Here is a 27,663-nt window from a genome sequence, read left to right as displayed (position 1 = left end):
TCTGCAGGAAGTCCAATATTTTCAAAGCTTCAAGGAGAAAGCTGGCACCTAACTCTGTAGGGTGGTCAAGCCTCCAAAGGCTGTGACAGATCTCCCACCTTGAGGCAGCTCAGAGAAGGAAAATGGCTTGCTTGCAATCTGAGTCATGATGAACCTGCCAAAGAAAGTTCTAAAAATATAATTTAACCTTGGGCTGCTCTTAAATATTGATCCACATGTCTGTTCTCAGTTTAACTTTCAATGCTACCAGGGCTGGTTTCTGGCCTGATATAATCCCATTAACGAACAGGGTTTATATCCAATGAAGAACTCATGGCAGTCCGACTGGGCTGGCAGCACTCTTTTCACTGGTGCTAGTGAAAGGGGCCTTTTAGCCTGTCAGGGTTGTGAGCGAGTTTATGCCATGTCAGTGACTGCATGGGCCATATCCTCTCACTCTCCGTGCCTCCCTGTGCCCATGTGGACAGGGGATGTCTGTGTAAAACTGTACCAAGCTGACCATACGTGTCCCCAGGGGGTGCAGAACAACACGTTGGTTAAAAGTGGGGAGACCACATTACGTGGTCTGACATAATAGTAACGTCAGGCGGGTTGGCGAGGTGCGAGTTCATCAGATATATTCGTTGGACTTACCTCATCAGTGACCTGATTTGATCGAAGCTGGATATCTTCCAATGTCATATCATCATCCATGGTGGCTTATGTGGAAAACGAAGGACGGCTACAAATGGAAGATTCTTAAAGGCTGTAAAAAGAATAAATGAGCTGTGAGCAGAAGTCAGGGTCTTGGCCATCCCTACATATCTGGGCCACATAGACTGCTGACACAAGAACTATACCACTATTAGTAATGAACTTCAGTGTATGGTCAGAGCAGAACGGAGATGTGTACAGAGCATGGCGTAACAGGCTATGACGCAGCACGGGGAACAGAGGCTCCAACTGCAAGTCACTGTGAGGCCCACTATAGTTCATAACACAGTGACAGCAGAAAGTGCAGTGAGCGGCCACTTAGTTATTGATAGAAAATGCTGACGGTATTATTGCATCAGTGCTCCGTCCATACAACTGCAACTGTGCAGTGTATGAGGAGATTGAGCTGGAGGAGAAGTACAATATATGGAGAAAAAGTATTGGCACCTTTTAATCATTGAAATTGGGTTTGTCATTCAGTACCTCGCACTCCAATGTATAATATCCAGCCCCTGGCCCTCTGGTGTATAACATCCGGCCCCTCGTCTGCAGTCTGCCTTTACCAACATGTGACAGTACGGTCGGTGGTGTAAAGCACACAGATACCAGCGCAGTCCTGTAAGGCTATGTGCACACGTAGGTCGGGTCCTCTGCGGGTTCTCGCGCAGCGGATTTGATAAATCTGCAGGGCAAAACCACTGCGGTTATCCCTGCAGATTTATCGCGGTTTGTCTTGCGGTTTCCGCTGCGGGTTTACTCCTACTATTGATGCTGCATATGTAGCAATATGCAGCATCAATAGTAATGTTAAAAATAATTAAAAAATGGTTATATACTCACCCTTTGACGTCCCGATCTCCTCGGCGCTGCACGCGGCGGTCCGGTTCCAAAGATGCTGTGCGAGAAGGACCTTCGTGACGTCATGGTCATGTGACCGCGACGTCATCGCACAGCAACCCTGCGACCGGACGGCCACGTGCAGCGCTGAGAGGTATGTATATCATTTTTATTTTTTTTTATTTTTTTTTATTTACACAAATATGGTTCCCAGGGCCTGGAGGAGAGTCTCCTGTCCTCCACCCCGGGTACCATCTGCACATGATCCACTTACTTCCCGCATGGTGGGCACAGCCCCATGCAGGAAGTAAGCGGATCAATGCATTCCTATGTGTGCAGAATCGCCGCGATTCTGCACAAAAGAAGTGACATGCTGCGGAATGTAAACTGCTGCGTTTCTGCGCGGTTTTTCCCACAGCATGTGCACAGCGGATTGCAGTTTCCATAGGTTTACATGTAACTGTAAACGCAATGGAAACTGCTGGGGACCCGCAGCTGCAGAAACGCTGCGGATCCGCGGTAAAACCCGCAACGTGTGCACATAGCCTAATAGGAGCCACCGGGGTAACAAGTCCTTTCATGACATTTCTTCCCTCATCACCTGTAAGTGATATTATTGAGAAGTGGAAGGAACCGTAGCAATTCAGCCACAAAGTGGAGACCCAATAATGTTACAGAGTGGAGGGCCGAGTGCCGAGGAGCAAATGGCAGAAAAGTCAGCAATGATCTGCTGACTCCATAACTGTAAAGGCCAGATCTCCTTTGTTATTAACATCAGCATAAACACTACGCCCCCATCTAGAACATCATGGCTGAGCAGATGAATGCAACCTTACATTAGCAAGCACAATGCCGAGCGTTAGATGGAGTGGTGTAAAGCCACCACTGGACTCGTGAGCAGAGGAAACGTGTTCAGCGCAGTGACGGATCACACTTCTGTATGTGGCATCTGATGGACTAGTCTGGGTTTGGTGATGCCAAGAGAATGTTACCAGTCTGGCTGCATTTTGCTTGCTGTAATGTTTGGTGGAGAGAAAATGCTATTGGACTGTTTTTCAGGGATTGGTCTAGGACCCTTATAGTTCCAGTGATGGGAAATGTTAAGGCTTTAGCACAAGACGTTTTGGACACTTGTAGCTTCCAATTCTGTAGAAACAGTTTGGGTAATGCCCTTTTCTGTTCCCCGAGACTGTGGCCATTGCCCAAGGTTCATACAGACATCGTTGTGGTGTGGGAGTTTGGTGTAGAAGAACATGAACGTACAGAACATGAACGTACAACCCCATCCAACACCTTAGGGATGAACTAGAGCGGAGATTGTCAGCCCGAACCTGCAACTGGAGGGGTACCAGTACTTTTGGCCATATAACACATGCCTCAGGTTTCTCCTAGATGTGAGATGCTTCATGGCATCGGGGTGTTGTGCAGACACAAGTGATGAGATAATAATGTGCACATTCTATAGGATCACTGTGAGGTCACAGGCCTCATGCACATCATCAATATTATGTAGGACAGAACAGATCATACATTACAGGGGTTGGCCACTAACCACTTACCACCTAGCCATAGGACATTATGAGGAGATAGTACCGCCCCACCATGAGGGTCTGCCAACTCTTCCCTAAAAGAAGGGGGCAGAAGACTTGGGCCTCTAGCAGCAACTCATCTCCCAAGTGAACAAGTGGATTGGGCAGTAACATTCAACAAATCCCCCCTTTTCTCATCAGATATTATGTGTAAGGGGGTCCCACTCAACCCTCCTAATACTTGGGATGGCAGATGTGCCAAAACAATGATTTCCGGGCTTTAAGTGGCAAAGATGGGGAGGCGAGAAGGAAAGTTATTAAAATAAATAAATCTAATAATCTGACAATTCTTTGAGCAGGACTCAGTCTTGTCCCCGAATGTAAGAACATGGATGTCTTCTTCCAAAAACACAGCTTGTGCATAGTGTTGGAAGTCAGCAGCATTTACTTCCAAACCAGACAACCTCCTGACCGATGTGGTGCTGTTTTTAGAAGAAAGCAGCCATGCTTTTCTAACTTTGGACAGCCCCTTTAAGCAGATTTGGTGTCCATCGTGCACACATTGGAAGGAGTACAATCAATGAGTGATTTACGATTCACTGTTACAGGCAATTCTAGAAAATGAGCAAAACGGAAAGTTTAATAAAAAAAAAGGGTTAGGAAGCAGCTTTATCTACCCTACTGACAAAAAGCAAAAAGTAATGTACAACCTTTTTCACGCTCATTCAATAGAAGTGGGAAAAACCAGAGAGTGAAAGACCCCACATCCCATCCTGCAGAAATGGCTTCAGGTTCTTGTAGTGCACCAGGATGTGAAGATTTACATTCCCGTCCTAGAGGCGTCTGTCTACTAATGAAATATCATATTAAGTGAACCGGTCGTTGCTGCCAAGAAGAAAACTGACCTCTCCCAGCTTAAGACCCCTTTCACACATCAGTTTTTTGCTATCAGGCACAATCCGCCTAGTTTTGAAATAAACAGATCCGGCAAAAGTTGCTGCCGGATCCGTTTTTTCTCATAGACTTGTATTAGTGACGGATGACCTCACGTTTCATCCGTTTTTCGCCGGATCTGTCAAAAATTTGTTTTATGTCGGCCGGAGAAAAACAGACATAGGAACTTTTTTTTAGTCCATTGAAAAAAAAAAAAAGTACCACGACAAGTCCGTCGCCGTCTGTCGTTTGCTATAATGGAACCCTATGGCACCGGATCCATCAGATGATTCAGTTTCTTTAAACTAAGCATGCATCTCTCTTTCTCAGAAATCCAATTACCAGATCAGCTAGTCGGATCCGGCTAAGAACCGGATACGTCGCATCAGTTTCTCAATTTGTGACAAATCCATTAAAAAATAAATTCACCTGACAGCAAAAACCTGATGTCTGAAAGTAGCCCAAGGCTCCTTCTGAGATGTAACGACTTCTATCAAGATCAGATTAGGAACGGAAGCAGAAGAGGATGTATGAGCAGTGGTATAAACAAGAACATGGACACAAGCGGCACCACCCACATGTCACCAATTATCAAGATATTAGCACACATTTACAGAGAAGCCACAATCAGAAAATGACCTATTGTGTAAATCAGGTTTTTGTGCTATATGTACTTTTTTTTTTTTTTTTTTAATCTTGCAGTTTTCACACTGGGGCTATTCTAGACTCATACTTTATGTCCTTTCAGAAAGTTTTCATCAGGCTCCTCATCAGCCGAGGCAGGATTACAATGACAGGTGACACCTCTATACACTACTGATAACACAGGATCCACTAATCACAATAGTTACTATCACAGCTGACTCTGCTCCCCCTCCCTGCACAATGACCTTTGCACACACTCATTAGATGCTTCAAGACAACAGATAAGGTCAGGACCAGGCTACTGTGGCTAATGTACATGTGTTTCCTGAATCAACAGGATGCATTAGTCTAAAGGTACCTTCACACTAAGCAACTTTGCAGCGAGAACGACGACGATCCGTGACGTTGCAGCGTCCTGGATAGCGATCTCGTTGTGTTTGACACGCAGCAGCGATCTGGATCCCGCTGTGATATCGCCGGTCGGAGCTAGAAGTCCAGAACTTTATTTTGTCGCTTGATCACCCGCTGTCATCGCTGGATCGGCGTGTGTGACGCCGATCCAGCGATGTGTTCACTTGTAACCAGGGTAAACATCGGGTTACTAAGTGCAGGGCCGCGCTTAGTAACCCGATATTTACCCTGGTTACCATTGTAAAAGTAAAAAAAAAACAAAAAACAGTACATACTCACCTTCTGATGTGTCACGTCCCCCGGCGTCCACAGGGTTACGCGCTGCTGCTCAGAGCTTCCTGCACTGAATGTGTCAGCTCCGGCAGAGCACAGCGGTGACGTCACCGCTGTGCTCTGCTTTACTGCCGGCGCTGACACATTCAGTGCAGGGAAGCTCTGAGCAGCAGCGCGTAGCCCTGTGGACGCCGGGGGACGTGACAGACATCAGAAGGTGAGTATGTACTGTTTTTTTTTTACTTTTACAATGGTAACCAGGGTAAATATCGGGTTATAAAGCGCGGCCCTGCAGTAACCCGATGGTTACCCTGGTGCTGCAGGTCGTTCCCCTGATCGTTGGGTCGCTGGAGAGAGCTGTCTGTGTGACAGCTCCCCAGCGACCTAAACAGCGACGCTGCAGCGATCGGCTCGTTTTCTATATCGCTGCAGCGTCGCTGAGTGTGACGGTACCTTAACAAAAAGCCCCAGTGGTCAGTGTGAAAATAGTAAGATTTCTATTTATTTTTCATTGTGATTATGAGGGGGAAAAAATGGCAAAAAGTAAAAAAAAATATATACATATAAACCTGATTTAAACAATAGATCATTTTCTGATTATCCCTTCCCTTTAATCAAAGTGCATATTTTTATTTCTTACAGAGAAAATTTAATAGAAGTACATCAAGAACAATGAAGTTTTCACCAAAACAAAAAGGGTGAGGAATACAAAAGTGGCTAAAAATGAAAAACCCATAAAAAAAAAAAAACACACAACATACATATTAATATACGATATGTAACTTTATATGTAGGTGATGAGAAATACACTGAATGCAACACACATTTTCTGGGGAAAAAAAAAAAACAAAAAACACACGTTCCTAACAATTTTTCCTCCCAAAAAATAAATACTGTAAATATGTCGTCACATGGACGGCAGATGGATGTAAAGGTTTTTTTCTTTCTTCATGCGAATAAAAACATATGGCTCAGTAATGCCGCACCGTAAAAATGAACACAAACCAACTTAAAATATAATCAATGAAAAATATACTATAATAAATTACAGTAACTCACCATTTAAGTCCCCACCCTTCCCAGTGGTCTCGGCTCTAGTGATGAGGTATGGAGAGTATCTGACCACTGCGGCTAATTTATGCTTTCAGCAGTGACGAGCATACAGATGACATGAAACTGCGTCACCACTGGAAGACAAGCAAATCCAACGGATGGAGACCAGAAGAGTGGCAGCACTGGCTCCGGGAGGAAGGGTTAATTGGTGACTTATTGCTTTCTTTAATTATTATTATTTTTTATTGCATTTGCTGCTGTTTGGAAAGTTTTAAAGATAAATAAAAATAACTTGAACAAGGGAGAAATTGCTGGCATTAGTGTTTGCCGTGTGGTCTGTTTGCTCATGGTGGATGCGCACATACGTTCCACGACTCTTCTACCTTCTGTAAACTGTCTACATACACAATTCAGGAAGTGGAGGATCAGGAGGAGGACGAGGTCACGTGCTGCAGCTGGAGGTGCAGCTTTATATAGCCGGGGTGGGGTGGTCAGTATGGGTTTGGGGCACAAAATCAGCAGAACCTGACCGCTGCGAGCATTGTATCATCACAGACGCTCCCACACTGTAGAAAAAAAAATAACTATATATTCTACAACAATTGTGATATCTCCAGCTAGAAATGTAGCAGCATCTTTACTGTACAAGAATATGTAAAAACACTTTTTTAGGTTTCTCGTTCTCAAATTTCATGATGTGCCGATAAAATAATTTTATTTCTATAGCGCCAACATATTCCGCAGCACTTTACATTTTAGAGGGGACTTGTACATGCAATAAAAGATATTACAAAATAACAATCACAAACAACAGATACCGAGAGGAATGAGGGCCCTGCCCGCAAGCTTACAATGTATGAGGAAATAGGGGAGACACGAAAGGTGGACGGTAACCATTGCTTATATTGTACGGTCCAGCCATTAATGTAATAAATAGGGTGTTAATCTTAGTCTACCAACCTTCCCGTGCCCTCCGTTCTGATAATGACCTGAGACGAGGGAGGTGGGAAATGGAGGTGTGCTGAATAGTGGAGCACTTTCTGGGTGAGAATGATAAGTTTATATTGAATGCTGTAGTGGATGGTTAACGAGTGCAATGACTGTCAGAGGGTGGAGGCATTGGTGTAACGGTTGGCGAGTGATATGATCTTGGTGCTGCATTAAAGACAGATTGGAGAGGGGAGAGTTTAGTAAGAGGGAGACCAAATAGTAGAGCGCTACAATAGTCCATATGAGAATGAATAAGAGCAACAGTAAGAGTTTTTGCAGAGTTAAAAGTAAGAAAACACCAATGTTACTTACTGGTAGTCGTTTTTTCCGGAGCCCATGACAGCACACCTGAGAGAGGGATCCGCACAGCCAGGACAGGAAACCTACTGAAATAAAGGGCGGTACCTCTCCCTCGGTTCAGTTGGTTTTCAGAGCATGAGAGGCCCCCCCTGGTTAGTTGACATGGCAAACTACCACCACATCATAATAAAAAAAAACACCCAGCTAAAAGTGCACACCAAACGGTGAAAAAAGGAGGGGAATATACAGGTGCTGTCATGGACTCCGGAAAAAACGTCTACCGGTAAGTAACCTTGGTGTTTTCCCTTGCCCCATGACAGCACACCTGAGAGATTTTTGGAGAAAGGAACACCTTAGGGAGGGACCATCGCTTGCAGTACCCTTCTACCAAAGGTAAGGTCAGTCGAGGAGGATAGATTCAGTCAGTAGTGTTTAAAGAAGGTAGACGGTGAGGACCAGGTAGCGGCCTTACATATCTGATCAATCGATAACTCTTTCTCTGCCCAGGAAGTAGCCACAGCTCTGGTGGAGTGAGCCTTGATGCCTTCAGGGATCGGGGCGCCACACGCAGCATAGGATAAGCTAATGGCCTCCCTGATCCATCTGGCAATAGTACTTTTGGACACCCCATATCTCTTCCTGCTACCCTGGAAAACTACAAATAGGGACTGATCCTTCCTCCACTGACTGGTCAAGGATATGTACTGTAACATAGACCTGCTTACATCAAGTGTATGAAACTTTTCCTCTCCCGGATTCTTAGGATTGTCACAAAAAATATAGTTCTTACCGATAACGGTATTTCTCTGAGCCCATGACGGCACCACGGAGAGAGGGGATCCGCCCACCAAGGACAGGAAACCTACGGATAAAAAGGCGGTACCACTCTCCCGCATCAGTTGTTTTACATAGAAAATGATGGGAGACTACTAAAACATTTGTTAGCTTTAACGGTTTAGCATAACGAGATACCGCGTGACTTTAAAACTATGAATAAACTATGAATAAATTATGGCACTATTTAATGTGAGCACCCATAAGTGAAGGGAGGGAATGTACGGGTGCCGTCATGGGCTCAGAGAAATACCGTTATCGGTAAGAACTATATTTTTCTCTGATCGCCCATGACGGCACCACGGAGAGAATTGCATAGATAGTACATTCAGGGAGGGACCACCGCTTCCAGAACCCTTTTACCGAAGGTAAGGTCCGAAGAGGAGTTTAGGTCCAATCTATAGTGCCTATAGAATGTGGAAGGTGAGGACCAGGTAGCAGCTCTACATATCTGGTCTATAGGAACTCCGGCCTTCTCCGCCCAGGAAGATGCCACTGCCCTTGTCGAGTGAGCCTTAACCTCCCCGGGAACGGACATCCCACTTGCCGAGTATGAAAGACTGATGGCATCCGTAATCCATCTTGCTATGGTGGCTTTCGATGCTTTTTTCCCCTTCCGGGGACCCTGGAAACACACAAACAGAGAGGCATCCTCCCTACTCTCCTTAGTGACTTCTAGGTAGCGTAAGAGACATCTTCGTACATCTAGTGTATGTAATGTTTGTTCCTTCTTGTTTACAGGGTTGGGACAGAAGGAAGGGAGAGAGATCTCTTGAGACCTGTGGAACTTTGATGCCACTTTCGGGAGATATGCTGGGTCTGTTTTTAAAATGACCCTATCCTCTAGAAATTGTGTGTAAGGAGGGTTAGCCGAAAGAGCCTGCAAGTCGCTGACCCTACGGGCCGAAGTGAGGGCGACTAACAGAGCGGTTTTGAGAGATAGGTTTTTTATTGAAGCTTCGTGTAATGGTTCGAATGGTGGACTGGTCAGGGCTTTAAGGACTAAGTTTAAGTCCCATTGAGGAACGATTTTCATCGGAAGAGGCCTTGACCTTCCTGCTGCCTTTATGAATCTAGCGACCCACCTATTTGAAGCTAAATCAAAATTGAATAGGGCCCCCAATGTTGCCACGTGAACTTTCAGGGTACTGGTGGCCAGCCCCATCTCCAACCCATTTTGTAGGAACTCTAATATGGAATTAAGGGGAATTTTTTTCCCTATTTTTTCACCTGATGAAGACAGAAACTTTTTCCATATCTTGCCATATTGTTTCGTTGTAACCGGCTTCCTACTTTGTAATAAGGTTGAGATTAGCCCTGGGGAGAACCCCCTGTCTTTTAGCAGCTTCCTTTCAAGAGCCAAGCTGTCAAGTGCAAGTTCTTGATCCTTGGATGACAGACTGGGCCCTGCGACAATAGATCCTGAAGGTCTGGTAATACCCAGGGGTCGGACATTGACATCTTCCTCATCCACGAGAACCAAGGTCTCTTCGGCCAGAACGGGCAATTAAGATAACCAGCGCCCCGTCCTCCCGAATCTTCCTCAGCACCGCTGGAATCAGAATGAGAGGAGGAAAGGCATAGAGCAGATGATGACCCCAAGACATCAGGAAAGCGTCCACAACTACTGGGTTCCCCAGGGGAGATAGGGAGCAAAAGGAGGCTACTTTTTTGTTTAGATGACTCGCAAAGAGATCTATTTTGGGAACCCCCCATTTCTCTGTGATCTGGGTAAATATTGCCTGATTCAGCTCCCATTCTCCCTGTTTTAGGCTGGACCGACTGAGGAAGTCCGCTTTGTAGTTGTCTACCCCTTTTATGTGTAGACTTGTTATGGATAGGAGGTTGCTCTCGGCTATTTGCAGGATTGAGTGGGTCACTTCCATTAGATTTTTGGAACGGGTGCCCCCCTGGTGATTTAGGTAAGATACTACCACCCGGTTGTCCGACATCACTCTTACATGATGAGAGTGAAGGACTTTCAAGAATTTCTGAAGGGCAAATTTGACTGCAAGAAGTTCCTTCATATTGGAGGATTTGTCTGCTAGGGACGGAGACCAGGTGCCCTGGGCTACCAGATCGCCCAGATGAGCTCCCCACCCTGAGGGGCTTGCGTCCGTAGTTAGGACTTTTGAGATCTGAATTACCCACGGGACCCCCTGGGAAAGATTTTCCTGCGATTTCCACCATGTCAGAGAGTGGCTGGTACGAGGAGATAAAATTAACCGCCCGTCTAAATGCTCTCCTAGACGGGTTTGTTCTGACAATATCTGCCATTGGAGGTCTCTCGAATGTAATTGGGCCCACTGGACTGCGGGGATGCAAGAGGTCATGGAGCCTAGGAGGGACATACCCTGACGGAGTGTTATGGAGGGGAGAGATTGAACCCTCGATACCAAACTTTTTAGTTTTTGTATTTTGTTCTCCGGGAGCCGACATTCCATTTTTATGGAGTCTAGGGTGAGACCTAGGTACTCCTGAACTTGAGAAGGTATTAGTCTGGATTTTTCTATGTTTATTAGCCAGCCTAGTTCTTTTAGGGAATGAATCACAATTGCCAGTTGATGCTCGCAATGCTGCGGGGAGGAGCCTATTACCAAAAAATCGTCCAGATATGGTACGATTAAGATATTTTCTTCTCTGAGGTGGGCCATTACCTCCGCAATCAGTTTTGTGAAAATCCTCGGGGCTATGGCTAGACCGAAAGGCAGAGCTGAGAACTGGAAGTGGCTTAGGACTCCTCTGATGTGAACCGCCATCCTGAGGAATCTTTGGTGATCCTTGTGTATTGGGACGTGATGATATGCGTCCTTTAGGTCTAGGACCACCATGAAGCATTAAGGAAACAGCATTTTGATAGACGACTTTATCGTTTCCATTTTGAATGCCTGAACCTCTAAGTAGTTGTTTAGACTTTTCAGATTTATGATGGTTCTGAAAGACCCGTCTGGTTTTCTTCTCAGAAATAGAGGGGAATAGTATCCTTGTCCTCTTTCTTGAGGGGGAACCTCCAGGAGAACTCTCTTTTCTACTAACCCGATGACTTCTCTTTCTAGTGCCAGCTGCTCTTCTGCCGAAGACCTTGTAGATGTCATCGTAAAAGAGGGACGAGGGTATCTCTTGAACGTTAACCTCAGTCCTGATTCTATAATGTTCAGTATCCATTGACTGGAGGTAATCTTTTTCCAGGCTGGGAGAAAGCGAGACAGCCTCCCTCCCACCTGGGGCGAACCTTCATTGCGGAGGTTTCTTGTTATCATTGGGGTTTTTGTTAAAAATAAACCCCTTGTTTTTGTTCCTCTTATCCTCCCATTTCCCCTGGCCTCTCCCCGGGTTTTTCCGGAAAAACCTCTTGCTCCGAAAGGGCTTCCGGTAAGAGGGGAGGCCCAAGGGAGGAAAGGACTTTTTCTTGTCCCCAGCTTTTTCTAAAATGTCGTCTAAAGTGGAACCAAACAAGAATTCTCCTTCACAGGGGATGGTACACAGTCTTGTTTTAGTTTGGAGGTCGCCTGGCCAGTTCTTAAGCCAGAGGGCGCGCCTGGCCGCATTAGCCAGTGCTGCTGACCTAGCGGCTAGTCTGATTGAGTCAGCCGAGGCGTCAGCCAGGAAAGCCGCGGCTCCCCTCATTACTGGTAAAGTATTCAGTATTGAGTTTCGGGAAGTCTTCCCTTTTAATTGACCCTCTAGTTGGTTTAGCCAAATCATTAGGGAGCGAGATGTACACGCCGCTGCTACTGCAGGTTTTAAGCCCCCCCCTGCTGCCTCCCAAGAGCCTTTGAGGAAGGCGTCCGCCTTCTTGTCCATAGGGTCTTTTAGTACCCCCATGTCTTCAAACGGGAGTGCGAATTTTTTTGATGCTTTGGCTATTGCCACATCTAATTTGGGGGCTTTTTCCCAAAAGGAGCAGGATTCATCCTCAAAAGGGTATTTCCTTTTGGGAGTTAAGAGAGACTTTTTCATGGGCTTTTTCCATTCTTTTTTGATTAAAGCTGCGATTGCATCATTAAGTGGAAAAACTCTCCTCTTTTTTTGTTCTAGGCCCCCGAACATGATGTCTTGTACCGATTTTTTGGGGTGGGAGTCTACTAACCCCATAGTACTTCTCACTGCCTTTATGAGGCCATCGGTGTCCTCTAGTGGGAAACAGTTGTGCCCCCCCGAGGAAGAATTGGATGATGCAGATGAGGAGGAGGAGTCGGAGGATACTGAACCCGCACTGTCGCTGTCAGATTTTGAGACCGGAGACGGAGACCTATCCCTGGTCTTTCTCCGTTTTTTCCCCTTCTTTAGGGATCTAAGGGGGTCTTCCACTTGCTCCTTAATCAGGTTTTTTAAGTCGGTTGCAAACCCTGGCAGACTTTCAGATACTGTCTGCTGTATGCAAGCGTTACACAGCGTCTTCTCCCAGGCAGGTGGAAGATCTTCTTTACAGATGGCACAAATTTTATGCTTTGTTTTGCCTACGCTCTTCCTCCCCTAAAAGAGACAAATAACCTTACTGTCTCTGACTTTCACGAAGATCCACTTACCACCTCCAGGACCCATAAATACCGGTTGGGGATTCTCCGCCTCTGGCTTTTTCCCCGACGCCGTACTGGACCCCTTACTGTGTTGGGACCTCTGGCGTTCTTTGCTGGTGTCCTGGCGCTGCTGTCGCCTTTTTTGCTGCTGCTGCTGCTGTGGCGATGCTATAGGTGGAGGTGATTCTGGCAAGGGAGATGCCGGGTCGCTCATATTGCTGCTGGTCCACGGTTACTGCATTGACAGCACTCTGGTGTAGTCAGAAGTAGCTTCTTTTGAGGCTCCTGCCGATTATTGCAGAGCCGCTGGGAGGAAGTAACTTTCCTTATTTAAAGCCTTCGCGTGATGGCGAGGAGCGCCGAACGCCGGCGCCTGCGCAGAAGTGTCGCCGGCGCCTTGCGAGACCAGCCTAATCCCGGGCATGCGCCGAAATTGCAAGATGGCGCCGGGAGTGCAGATATGGCGCTGCTGACCGGCGCCCCCGGTCCTATGCAGTCCCTACCGCGCGGCTCTGCACGCCTGATGGCGGTGCAGTGTGCAGACTGACGCATGTTTTTTGGGGAGGGCCGCGCCGTACCTCCCGCAACCACAGAGGGACCCCCCTGGATGTTGCCTGCTGCATCTTACCTGGGGAGGTGACCGCGAACTCCTTGTCACCTCCCCCGCACACCCTAGAGGCCCACTAGCCCTTCGCGGTGGCTCTTCGGGTCACCACCTTAGCCGAGGCAGAGGGACCCCAGCTGCCTGAACCGGACTAGATGGCCCCGGAATTCCCACGTCGATCTGGTAAGTCCATAGGTCTCCCATCAAGGACAGGAAACCAACTGATGCGGGAGAGTGGTACCGCCTTTTTATCCGTAGGTTTCCTGTCCTTGGTGGGCGGATCCCCTCTCTCCGTGGTGCCGTCATGGGCGATCAGAGAAACCAGGGTAATACAATCTCCTGACTCCTATGGAATTTAAGAACTACCTTAGGTAGATATGCTGGATCTGGTCTTAGAACCACCCTGTCCTCTTCCATGTCCTACCAGAAATTCTTAATGTGATTGGTTTTCTACTTTTCAACAGAGTGGAGACTAGCCCTGGTGAGAATCCCTGCCGGCTTAGTAATGCCCTATCAAATTCCAGGCTGCCAGATGGAAGTCCTTCACTTGAGAGTGGCATACTGGTCCCTGGGTAAGCAGGTCCGGAACCTCTGGTAGAATCCATGGATCGGTTACCGACATCTGTCTTAGGAGGGAGAACCATGGTCTTTTCGGCCAAAATGGAGCAATCAGAATCACCCTCACTTGCTCCATTCTGATCTTTCTTACTACTACAGGAATCAATGCTATTGGTGGAAACACGTAAGCGAGGCTGAATTTCCACGGTATTTGAAGGGCATCTACCGCAAACGGCTTACTTCTCGGATCCAACGAGCAGAACCTCTCCACCTTCCTGTTGTGAAGAGTGGCAAATAAGTCTATTACCGGTTTTCCCCAGGCCTGCACTATCTGTTGGAATACCCTGGGATTCAGCGACCATTCTCCCTGTCTTAGCCTTTTGCGACTTAGGTAGTCTGCTTTCGTGTTTTCAACACCCTTTATGTGCAGAGCTGTGAGGGACAGTAGGTGACTTTCTGCTAACTGGAGAAGGACAGATGTTGCCCCCATAAGGGAAAAGGACCTTGTTCCCCCCTGGTGGTTGATATAAGCTACTACTGCGTAATAGTTGGACATAATCCTGGTATGACGACCCTGAAGGATAGGGAGGAATGTTTTACAGCTCTTACAGCCCATAACTTTCACATTGGACGTCTGATGCATTTCTGGTTGGGACCAGGACCCTTGTATCGGGAGGGTCCCTAGATGTGCACCCCACCCCGTACTGCTTGTGTCCGTTGTGATCACATTCTCTATCGGAGTTAGCCACTGAACCCCTGACGCCAAATGATCCCTTACAGTCCACCAGATTAGGGAATCCCTCAGGCCTACAGAAAGGTGTATTTTTGCCTCTAAATGCCCTTTTAACAATTTTTGTGTTGACAGGACCTCCCACTGTAATTGTCTCAGGTGAAATTGTGCCCATTTTACCACGGGTATACAGGATGTCAGTGATCCTAACAGGGACATTGCTTTTCTTAGTGTCATTACAGGCTGCTGTATTGCCAATTCCACAAGACTCTGTATTTTGATTATTTTGTTCTCCGGTAGGAGACAGAGCTGGCGTGTGGAGTCTAGAACCAACCCTAGGAAGGACTGAACTTTCTCTGGTGTTAATCTCGACTTAATGACATTTACATTCAAACCCAATACTGCTAGGGTCGTAGTTACTTCCTCTATTTGTGCTAGACAGTGATCCAGGTACGGGATACAGGTACAGTCGTCTAGGTATGGGACGATGACTATGTCTCGAGAACGGAGGAAAGACATGACTTCTGACATTAATTTGGTGAATATTCTTGGCTCTATCGACAGACCGAACGGGAGGGCAGCATGCTGGTAGTGGCTGAGTTGCCCTTGGACATATACTGCTACTCTCAGAAATTTCTGATATTATGTCCCAATCCATCGGGACTAAGCGTCTTTTAAGTCTATAGCTGCCATGAAGCAATTCGGGAACAACATTTTTATCGCTGTATTTACCGACTCCATTTTGAAGGAGTAATTTACCACTGACCGATTGAGTTTCCTCAAGTTGATAATAGTCCTTAGCGAACCGTCCGGTTTACGTATCAAAAAGAGAGGGGAATAAAACACTCTTCCTTCCTCTTCCCTCCGGAACTTCTACTAGAACTCGTTTTAGTACTAGCCCTATTACCTCCACTTCCAAGGCTAGTTGTTCCTCCGGGAATTTTCTGTGGGGTGTAACCACAAAAGTCTGTCGAGGTGGATGAATAAAGGTCTATCTTTAGGCCATCTTTGATGACACTCAATACCCAACGACTGGGGGAAATATCTACCCAGGCGGAGAAAAAGAAAGTGTTCTCCCTACCTCTGGCCTGGCGTCATTGGGAGGGCTTTTTTGCTGATATGGAGGGTCCCTTAAACATGTACCCAGATCCTTTTCTGTCTCTAAAGTCCCAGTTTCTTCTTTCTCCCGGGGGGCGACCTCTATTAAATTTTCCTCTCCGAAAATAAGGCCTTCTAATATCCACTGGGAAACTCTTTTTTCAATCGCCTGCTTTCTCTAAAATGTCTTCCAGCTTCTGACCAAAGAGGAATCTGCCGTCACACGGGATGGAACAAAGTCTATTTTTTTTAGGGCAAGTCACCCGGGCACCCCTTTAACCATAAGGCGCATCTAGCTGCATTAGACAAGCCTGCTGCTCTAGCCACTAGTCTTGCAGAGTCTGCTGAGGAATCTGCTATAAAAGCTGCGGTTCCTTGCACCATTGCCATATTGGCTAGGACCCCCTTCTCTTGGCACCTTAGATTTCAATTGATCCTCTGTTTGTTGCAGCCAGACTATAAGGCAACGGGCAACACATGTCCCAGATATTGCCGGTTTTAGACCTCCTGTGGCCGCCTCCCAGGTGTGTTTTAAGAACACATCCGCCTTCTTGTCTAATGGGTCTCTTAACATGCCTGAGTCCTCTAAGGGTAGGGATGACTTTTTAGATGACCTAGCCACTGCACCATCAATTTTAGGGACTTTATCTCACACTTCTGAATGCTTTTCCTCAAAGCGATAGTCTTTTAGAAGATGAGGGGATTTCAGATTTCTCAGGCTTCTTCCACTCCTCTATAAGGGCTTTTACCCTAGCATTGACTGGGAATGTACGCTTCCTTTTCTCCTCCAAACATAACGTCCTCTACGGATCTAGTCGTTTTCTCATCCTTTAGGCCCATTGTAGCCCTGACTGATTTCACCAGTTTCTGTGTTTTCAGTTAGAAAGCATGGTCAGCCCCCAACATCGCTATCTGAAGAGGAGCCAGAGGACATGGAAGAGGAGGGAAAGGGAGACAAAGGTTCCTCCTGATATTCCTCGCCAGATTGAGAGGCATCAGAATCCGTAATAGGCTTTTGCTACTCCTCTTTTTAAGGACTTCTTTTAAAGAGCCTTTAACTCCTGCCCTAATCATGGCCCTGAGGCTAGAGGCAAAGTCATGAAGATCACTCACCACCCGCTGACAATGAAGGGTACTGGATTTTGAGGCTGATCAGGAGCACAGACAACGTCTCTCCTAGAAGCTGAAGAGTCCTGCGACCTCCGGTCAGGGCGACTGCCGCTTCTTCCACTTGAGCGGCTACTCCTTTTAGTATGCTGGTGACCAGGCATAGCACCTGGTAAGGGCTCTTACTGCTGCTGCTCCATACCATCCTCCATAATGGAGAGCTCTATAGATGTGAGCGCTTACTCTGTCGATCAACCAGCTTTTAAGGGGTGATCCACTACGCTCACCGCCTCTTCCGGTATCATCTCGCTCCTCCCCCCCTCCGCACCGGGAACCACCAAAAGGCCCTGTATCCTGGCCAGCATCCGTCCATGGGAGCCGCCATCTTGGATCGGGCACGCAGCACTGGCGTCACGCGGGCACGCCCATTCCCAGTGTGCCTTGCGCGCGACGCCCACCGCACACCCAGAAGTTAGGCCCAGAGCTGAAGGCAGCCGGCAGAGGGGGGAGAGAGCCGCGTGGCAGCCGCAGAAGAGCCTCAGGACCCCGGACTGTGCTGGACCGACGCCCGCGAAAGCCCCACAGGACCTGCGAACGGCGCTTCCACAACCTGAAGACTGGCATAGAGGCGCCTGGCCTGTTCTTCCTGTGTCGGGACAGGAGTGGGTGAGTGGTCTTCAAAAACCGCCGTGATTTCAGCACTAGGGCTCCCATCAGGGCAGGAAACCCAACTGAAGCGAGGGAGAAGTAATGGCCTTTTATTTCAGTAGGTTTCCTGTCCTGGCTGGGAAGATCCCTCTCTCAGGTGTGCGGTCATTGGGGAAGGGAAAAGGTCGAATTCTAGTTTTTGAGATGTAAATGACAAGAGTGGGCAAGTGATCAGATGTAGGGAGTGAAGGAAAGATCTAAATCAAGTATGAGCCCAAGACAGCAGGCATGTTACTGGGGAGTAATGGTAGAGCCACACATGGAAATGGCAATGTTGGGCATAGGTAGGTTATTGGAAGGAGGAAACATGATGAGTTCAGTTTCAGTTAGAAGGAGGACATGATGTTGGAGACAGCAGTAAGACAATCACTGGTATTTTGTAGTACTGCTGGGGTGACGTCAGGAGTCGGTATGTATAATTGGGTTTCATCAGCATAGAAATGGTACTGGAAACCAATTCTGATTATTTGTCCAATAAGGGCAGTATACTAGGAGTAAAGGAGGTGGTCTAGGACTCATCTTTGAGAGGAGGAGGAGCGGTCAGAGGTAGGAGGAGAACCAGGAGAGAACAGTGTCTTTGAGGCTAATGGAGCGGAGCATAGTGAGGAGGAGCTCATGATCCACAGTTTCAAAAGCTGCAGAGAGATCCAGGAAAATCAGCAAGGAGTAGTGATCATTACATTTAGCAGTTAGTTGATCATTAAAGACTTTAGTGAGGGCGGTTTGAGTAGAATGTAAACAATGGAAATCGGATTGTAAAGAAGAGTTTGCTGAGAAATAGCGGATTAGGCGGGAATGGAATAAGAGTTCCAGGAGTTTAGAGATGAAGGGAAAATTAAAGACATATCTAAACTCAGAGAAATGAACTGTAACCCACATTACCCATATACTGCCTGCCATATTTCATGACTAGACAACTATATACCACTTGTGATCTTCATCTCATGCCGCTCCACTTGGATGACAAACATTTTTCATGGAGCTCTCATCATCCTAAAGTGAATACAAGTATAGACCTTCATAAGGTTCTATACACACATGCAACATGATCCAATGATGAAAACCAAAAAGAAAACAAGGATCCCTAAAATATAACTTTTAATAGAACCAGTATAAAAACTTTATTTAACATGATCATCAAAATTAAAAAAGTGAGAAGGTATTCAATGTACCTAAACAACCCTAGGTCGCACTACAATGAGTACTGCCTGACAGTGGAGGTTGGCACCCTACTTTTTCTCGGTTGGCGCCCCCACTCCTCGACGGCTCACCCTTTTGTCCCCTAGAAAATACCTACAATAAAGGAAAAACTGGTGAACCCTAAAAATACTGTACCTATACTGCCACCTGCCTGGCAGTGGAGGTAGACACCCTAATTTACTGTGGTAGGTGCCCCCACTCAACGAAGACTACCCCCCTAGGGTCCCTCACAATCCCTACAGTAACAGATAGACAAAGGATAATGTCCCATATACACCTCTGATACCCAAAAGAAAAAAGAAAAACAAGGAAAAAAATCAATAAGAAAAATGAACAAAACAAAAATAATAAGTATAAGTTCAGTTTGATATTAGTACCCACAAGGGAATACCATCAAGTGCAATGACCTGAACTATAAAAATATACGGGTACACAGAGTGCGGCAAATGTGTGTTTGTCCAGATACGATTTTTACAAAAGCACAGAAGTGCCTACAGAAATGCAGATATCAAATTTCAAACATGCACTCCTCTATCCAATAAATGAGTCCCATCTTGTCTTGCTATATGATGTCTTATGATATAAGAGTGCTCAAAATGAGAGATTAGTTACTCAATGATAACCAGATATATACACCCATATGTCCACTGTGATCTAATAATCGACAGAATAATAATCGACATCCATTTTGTCACTACAAGATGTGAGCAGACCATAAAATAGGTCCTCTGGGTAGTAAGGACATAATCACAGCCAATTATAGGCAAAAAAATAAATAAAGGAGAACTCTCTGCCACAGCAAAAAAGGAACACAATCGTTACACATTAGCAGGACGACTGTGTTCCTTTTTTGTCGATTATTTTTTAATTTTGCTCACTTTTTTAATTTTGATGATCATGTTAAATAAAGTTTTTATACTGTTTCTATTAAAAGTTATATTTTAGGGATCCTTGTTTTCTTTTTGGTTTTCATAATTTTCTAGGATTTCGGTCTATCGTAGTTTGGTTTTTTCTTAACATGATCCAATGCCAGGAGGCGGTCCAGAGGAAAAGATGGATGCATCTCCTCAGCATGTGGGAATCAAGCCTATTATATTGCTCAATTATTACATACAGTTTTTAATACAATTTTTTATCTTTGCAAAAGCCAAAAGTGGCTTCACAAAGATTAGGAAAAATATATATATACCGGTACTGGTATTACTTTTTGCCAAGTCTACTTTGGCTAAAAAAAAAAAAAAAAAAAAAAAATTCTGCCGGCCTGACAGCCGTAACGGAGCTTCGGTAACTAGGACCACTCTTCTGTGACAGATCTGTCATCCCAGACTGGAGGGCAAAAATAAGAAAGAAACGGACAGCACCACAGCAATTGTGACAGAATAGCTTACGTGTTTATTCTGCCATCTGCAACGTTTCGGTCCTGAGACCTTTATCAAAGGTCTCAGGACCGAAACGTTGCAGATGGCAGAATAAACACGTAAGCTATTCTGTCACAATTGCTGTGGTGCTGTCCGTTTCTTTCTTATATTTGGACTTCTATACTGGGATGGATCCCCTGGTACGGACGGGCACCATATTGTCCATAGAGACGTTGTTATTTTAGGGTGCGGCCTGACTTTCTATTTTTGATACTGGAGGGCAAAAATGTCATCACATTACCAAATACTCCTAGCTATAGGAATAAGCTCATAGGACCAGCAACACCCAGGTCCTAGACAGTCCTTTACTCATAGTCAAAAGGTGGAAATTAAAGCTTCTGAAGCCTAATGCACCAGGGTCTCTAATATGACGTAGGTGCAATAGCGGTGAAGGTACCCTGGACCGCTGAGTAAGGCCAGTGTGCCGCTGTGACCCCTGCACCCGCCGTAGGAAGACCCCTGCCATTACTGCTGACAAGTACTTCCAATAATTAGAGGAGAGAGATATATCGCATACTATAAGCCCCCATACAGGTTATATGATTGTTTTCTGAAGGATGTCAGACCCCTACCGTAAATAGGAACTCCAGGTGTGGACTAGCGCTCATGTGCTTTGTCTCTATGAGGGTCACTTGTCTGTGGAAATTCAACATGCCGGATCCTTCTCTTTCCTGACATCTGTCAGTGGAGTCGGGAGGCCCCTGACTGAGGTGGGTTTGGACAACTTTAGTCTAATGTGTACGGGGGTCCTGAATCCGGAGATGTGAGAGTTGATCATTGCGCAGAGCTGTAATTAGCAGTGTCCCTGTGCAGTCTTCTCCATAGATCTTGGCATCGGAGCACAAGAGGATGACACTACCATGGAGAGCTAGACCCACTAAATTATTAAAACCAAAGGCCATATAATACAGCTTGGAACTTCAGGGCATTAATGGGAACATAGCAGGATTTTGGTCCCAAAGTCACCACCGTGTCATGCAGGAGTGTGACAGGTTCATAATGAGCTTTAATCTGGATATTCAGACATAAAAGAATATGATTAATTGATGTATTGAATGGCAAGTAAAGTCACAATGGTGGGACCACTCTCCTGGGCACCCAAGATGGCTAGATATCCTACAGATCACACGTCAGCACAAGCCATAACATGAAGCAGGGGCCTGAACCCCCCCCCCCCCCCTGAACTGTACCTATCAATCCTCTACTTATGCCTGCATAACCCAGGGTTCAGGTAGGGCCTAAGGGGTGTACTAGGATGGCACACAAGAGAGCTATTGTTAGGCCCAAAGCGGTTATGTCAACCCTTGAGCTCTATGTGCTGGTGTCATGGTGGCGCAACAGCCCAATCCCTCTAATCAGATTCCACGGTAGCCATCAACCGAGACCTCAACTAATAGCGTGTTCACACGCAGCAAATATGCTGCACATTTCTCACTGACTTCTTTCCAGTAAATGCACAGCATATTACAGCAGCAAAATGGGTGTGATTTTACCAAATCTAATCCACCCAACATATCAGTTTATGCTAAGAATATGGTGAAATCTATGGGCAGCATAATGGCTCAGTTGTTAACACTGTATGGTGGCTCAGTGGTTAGCACGGCAGTCTTGCAGCGTTGAAGTCCTGGGTTCAAATCCCAACAAGGACAACATCTGCAAGGAGTTTGCATGTTCTCCCCGTGTCTGTGGGTTTCCTCCTGTTACTCCAAAGACATACTAATAAGGAATGTAGATTGTGAGCCTCAATGGGGATGGTGAAGACGATATCTGTAAAGCGCTGTGGAATTAATAGCGCTATATAAATGAGTAAAATAAATAAATCTGTTGCAAATCCACATTTCAAAGCTTAGCATCTGCAACGGAAAATTAGTGTGAACATACTCTCTAAGTCTAAGTTCTCACAATCGGCATTTACTGTATTTTTTGATGCTGCAGATTTTCTGCAATTAGCTAATGAAGGTTACTTGCGGTATTTGAGTGTTTTTCCCCCCAGTATATTTTTATCATGATTTTACCAGCTGCGCTTGTGTCATGATCTGAACAAACCTACTTTGTTTCGAACATTTCCTGTTACTTAGCCATGATAAAGCTTCATTGATGGAAGTCATATGTCGATTCTATGCATCTTGTTAACTCTACATTTTCATAATCTCATACAAGTCTATTTGCAAAATCCCTAAAGAAAAGGCATTTTATAAGAGAAATGCATGTTGCAAATCTAAAAATCGCACCCCAAGTCAGTTTCCGCAGAAGGAAAAAACAAACAAACAAAAAAAACAAAACACCACAGTAGGAAAAGAGATTTTTAGAAATCCCGTATAACTGTAATACGCTGCATTTATTGCACACTCAAAAGGGTGACAAAAAAATTAAAGTGGGAGCTTTGCCTAAAGGATTTAATTAAAAAGTCCAGGATCTGGATTATCTCAGATCATGGTCGATGCAGCAGAGGATTAGCTACTGAACCCGCACCATTAAGTATGAAGGACGACCGTCCTCTCCTTTGATCTTTTTATCCTATAGAAGAATTCTTCTATATAACCAGCTGTATATCTGCAGCAGCAGCTGGACTGCTCCGCCATGAACATGCATGTTCAACCCCATTGCTATAATGGAGGAGAGGGGCATACAATTTCTGGCTACAGATTATTTCTTATTTGGAGATCGGGTCAGGAATGTTGTAAAGCCAAAATGCCCAACCATTCGTAACCCCCAACTTCTGTCAGTTGGGTTCAGTTGACATTTCTCATGAGTAGGAGCAGCGCATTGTTTCCCAGCAGATGAGCCAAATCGCAGTCCAGCCCCGATTCTGGCTTCAAAAGGAGAAGACAACATAAAAATACACCCCATAAAAACACTAAGACAAGTGGTGGATGAACCAAACCCAAAACGTGCAGCTAAGGCTACTTTCACACTAGCGTCGTACTCGGCCCGTTGCAGAGCGTCGGGCGGACGTACCGATGCTAGCATTGTTTGCGCTGCACAATGGGTGCAGCGGATGCTGATTTCCAGCGTATCCACTGCCCCATTGTGAGGTGTGGGGAGGAGGGGGCAGAGTTTCGGCCGCGCATGAGCGGTCGGAAAAAGAGTACACGTCGCACAAAAAACGTTACATGTAGCGTTTTTTTGAGCCGACGGTCCGCCAAAGCACGACGCATCCGTCGCACGATGGTTGCGACGTGTGTCAATGCGTCGCTAATGTTAGTCAATGGGGAAAAAACGCATCCTGCAGACAACTTTGCAGGATGCGTTTTTTCGCCAAAACGACGCATTGCGACGTATTGCAGTTAACGCTAGTGTGAAAGTAGCCTAAGTGATTAAATAAGACAAGTAAACAAATAAATACAAAGTACAAAACACTACAACAGACAGATACAGCAATAATACATATCAGTGCAAGTGCACAGCCAAAAAAAAAAATTGCAGAGAATCTGCCAGAAAAAAAGAAACATTCTGAAGGCCAAAAACAGCCTAAAAACTGAGGATAAGCAGTTATAAAGAATAAAATATAGAGATGTTCACCCACCAATACACAGCCCATATGTAGTATTGCTGTTCCTGCCTGTTAGGTTATGTACACACATTAAATATTTGGTGCAGAAATTTCTACATCTCTTGGCAGGAAAAAGGCAGCAGCAAAACTGCACGTTTTTTACTTGCGTTTTTTGTGTAGATTTTCCCTACTCTAAGTGAAATGTGCAGCAAAAACGAAGAAAGAATTGACATGTCGGAAATTTAAATCTGCACCAAATCTACAAGGAAAAAATAAGCAATGTGTGCATAAGACTTCAGAATTCTCATCCACTTTACTAGCATCAGGAAACAGTTCAGGTTTTTAAAAAAATCTGCATTGAAAAAAAAAAAAAAAAAAGCAACATGTGCGCAAAGCCTTAAACCATTTTATACCTTTGTATTTACCTTATCTTTACTTTAAAGCACGTTTGCATCACCCACCATTGGTCTTTTATTTTCTGGCTATTTTTTAGGGGGCGTTTTCTTTTTATCCTATAAGCAGTGTTATGCATTTTCCAAAAATAAATATGTTCTTATAATGGCGTCATGCACATTCTTGCTTGATTTGGGATTTTTGGCAATAGGCCAAAGTTGTCATCAGCGTTGACCGCCATCGTAACAGAGTATTTGTGGGACGTTTTCACACATCAGACCTTTACGGCTTATTTGGGAAAGGACTTTCATAGGTTCCATGTTTGGATGTGGCTGTCATTAGCTGCATCAGTTTGCCAAAAAGGAGGAAGGTCTATTTTTTTGTGGTCAAAGAGGTGAAGTGAGAAAAGAATTTGAAAGGTCTTTTGGCTTTAGAAATGTTGTGGTTTATGCAATTAATAAGAGTCCTATACAAACTAATAGAGAGTGGCGCATGCGCAGCCGACTGCTGCACCCGCTGGCGCCCCGTTCACAAGACAGGTGCCAGCAACTATCGGAAATCTGCTGTATACTCTGCAGAGTGAGAATACACCCTCCTATGTGATATATTTGAAGAGAGCTTTGCTTCATACAGCAAAGACCAATATTTTTAGCCTTGCATGCTAGTATTTGCTGATCAAACATGTTAAACATTTCCTATCAAGCAAGAATCAGTACTCGGAGGATAGCGGAAGCGTGAAGGGATCAGACCATGGGATCAGTAAGTAATCACCCTGCGAATACATGAGAGGCATATTGGCTTGGATTATTAAAAGATTCTGGGCCCTATAAAAACCAGTACAGACACGAGACCACACGGTCCGCAGCAGCCCAGGTCCACCAGAAGTCTTCATACATATGACTCAGATTTGCAAACGATATATTGAATAGTCAAATACACATTTTAGATTTCATTTTTTGCGAATTTGATTTTTTTTCCTCCCATAACTTTCTATTTTACCATGTAATATACTGCAAAATGGGGGAACAAAATTTCTGAGTTGGGATGAAACAAAGTTTTCTTTTTATGGCAAAAAAAAAAAAAATTCAGAACTTTGTAATAAAAAAAAAATAAAAAAAATAAAAAAAATTTAAAAAAAAAATACAAATTTGGTATGTGTCGCCATTTTCTCAGACCCGTAACTTTTAAAATGTTTCCACCTGATGAAGTTGTATAAAAGCTTGATGTCTTTTTTGTGTGGGGAGAAATCCAATATGGCAGCAACACGGGCATTCAGTAAACCCAGGACTGTTATTTTAACCTATCACTCCATGTTCAAATCATGGAGGGACCAACGGGAGCCGATCCATGAGTTTAAAAGTAACCAGATCATTTAAATGCTGCAGTCAGTGGTCGTTGCTGTAAAGCTAGGTTCACATCGCGTTAGTGCTAATGCACAAAATCTTTTTTTCTACGAGTGCGCTAATGCATGGTACCATGGCGTCGGCATGCGTTCGTAATAGAGGTCTATGCAGCGTCCGTTAGACCTAACGTACCCGAAAACGCAGTAGATCGCGTTTGAGGGTATGTCACAAAGTAACGCATCATCGATAACGCATGCCGATTTTGACATGTGTTAGGATGCGTTACAATAAAATATGGCAATGGCTGAGTTAACGGATCTGTTACATTGCGTTAGTGCCACTTAGTAACGGATCCGTTAAATGGATCACCCTAACGCAATGTGAACCTAGCCTAACAGGCAGATTCATCTTGTACAGCACAGCCAGCATCTGCCCAGTATGGAGCGGTCTCACCACCTCCGTCGGGTCTAGACATGAGAATCCTGACTGTGACATACAATAACATCAGCGTATGCAAAGGCATTAAATACATTTTCATTGGAATAAAACGTGTCACTTTTTACTCTTTTTATTTTTTAATTTTTTTTTAAAGCGATGAACGACTCTTAAAAATAAAAAAAAATGGGGCATCTTTAACAACACATTAAAAAGAGAATTTGACCTGTAATTTGCACTAATTTTAGGCTATTTCTTAATGAATTTGTAGGGCCTCGACTCTCAATAAACCTCGTCAACTGTTCAAAAGTGGCAAAAGTAGCAAAAAGTCATAAGCCTGTGCCAATATGTGCAAAAGTGTCCACATCCTTTACCACTGCGGACTATTCTCTATATAATTACATGTACAGTAATTACAGAAAATCTCAGGAATTATCCTGCTTTTCAGCTTTTTAAAAGCAGAGATTTCTAGAAAAAGGAAAAAAAAAAAAAAAAAAACACCACCACAGAACAATTTGCTGGCTCAAGTCCAGACAACAAAACCTGATACATCAGGGAAATACATACACAACAAGAAAGCAGAAAGTCTTCTTTAAAAAGGGAGGTCTCGGTAACTACATTTGTATTAATCCAATACAGGCAAAAAAAAAAAAATAATATCTTACAAACATACTTTTTGTCTATCCAGAAAGATGTGTCTCCATGGTTACATACTAAGAATAAACCGTGTATACCGTGAAGCTGCCAGCCACAAAGTGCCGTCACTGCTGCGACTAATCAGTGGCCTCGAGCGGTAACGTGCCACATTTACTGATATTACGGCTAATCGATTATCCCGGAAAGTTCGGCGCGCTGCCATCAAACTCTTTAGAAGTTGTGGTCATTATTATCCTTGACATCTACAGTGTGAAAGAGCTGGTACGGGAGATCACCCCGATTTCAGAGACTGTGGCGTCATCTATGCAGCATATTACTGCTGGTGGTCTCCAGTGGGGTCACCCACTTAACACACCAATTACATCCCGTTATAGAGGATTTTCACGTTACGAAAAAAGTCGACCACAAACACTTTTTATATACTGTACACAAACAGAGTGAGTACTCACCCTCCCTAGGTCCACTGTGCTGGTCTCAGTGCTTTGTAGTGGGGACATCTCATCAGCAGCTCATATCACCGCTGCAGCCAATCATCAAGCTCAGATAGATTTTACAAGCCGCTGGGCTCACCATTGATGAGCGCCATCAATGTGGAAAAAAGGGAGGGCGATGTTTGTTACGTTCAGAATATAAAAAGCGTTGTTTTAAAGTGAAAAACCCCTTTAAAGAAGAAGGAAAGAAAACCAGCAAAACCCCACAAACAGCTGATCCTGTGTCATCTGCAGTAATCTGGATAAACCCTTCATGTTACACTTTATTGACGACATCTACCAAATCTTCCGAGCCTCCTGCAACAATGGCAGCACAATTTACTCAGCACAGAAACTTTTTTTTTTTTTTTGCAGAGACCATGGATTTCCCCACACCGTCAAGAAAAGAATGGAGTTATCCATCCCACAGA

General features: G+C 45.0%; 1 protein-coding gene across 3 annotated transcripts in view; it reads right to left on the bottom strand.

The window, feature by feature from the left end:
- The window catches only part of SNAP23 (synaptosome associated protein 23), a 53,024-nt gene that overhangs the window by 20,646 nt on the left and 4,715 nt on the right, over positions 1-27,663 (bottom strand). The window contains exons 1-2 of one of the 3 annotated variants that reach the window (XM_077264280.1): positions 2,862-2,984; positions 634-745 (exon numbers count right to left, since the gene is read on the bottom strand). In XM_077264280.1, coding sequence (XP_077120395.1) covers positions 634-693 — 60 coding nt within the window. In that variant the 5' untranslated portion in view covers positions 694-745; positions 2,862-2,984. Of the gene's footprint in view, positions 1-633; positions 746-2,861; positions 2,985-27,663 lie in introns of those variants that run through there. The other 2 variants (XM_077264288.1, XM_077264271.1) reach the window with 2 other exon arrangements.

Source organism: Ranitomeya variabilis, chromosome 1 (genome assembly GCF_051348905.1).
Source record: "Ranitomeya variabilis isolate aRanVar5 chromosome 1, aRanVar5.hap1, whole genome shotgun sequence".
Taxonomy (NCBI): domain Eukaryota; kingdom Metazoa; phylum Chordata; class Amphibia; order Anura; family Dendrobatidae; genus Ranitomeya; species Ranitomeya variabilis.
The sequence above is the reverse complement of the archived record's forward strand: the minus strand, read 5'-3'. Positions and strand labels throughout refer to the sequence as shown.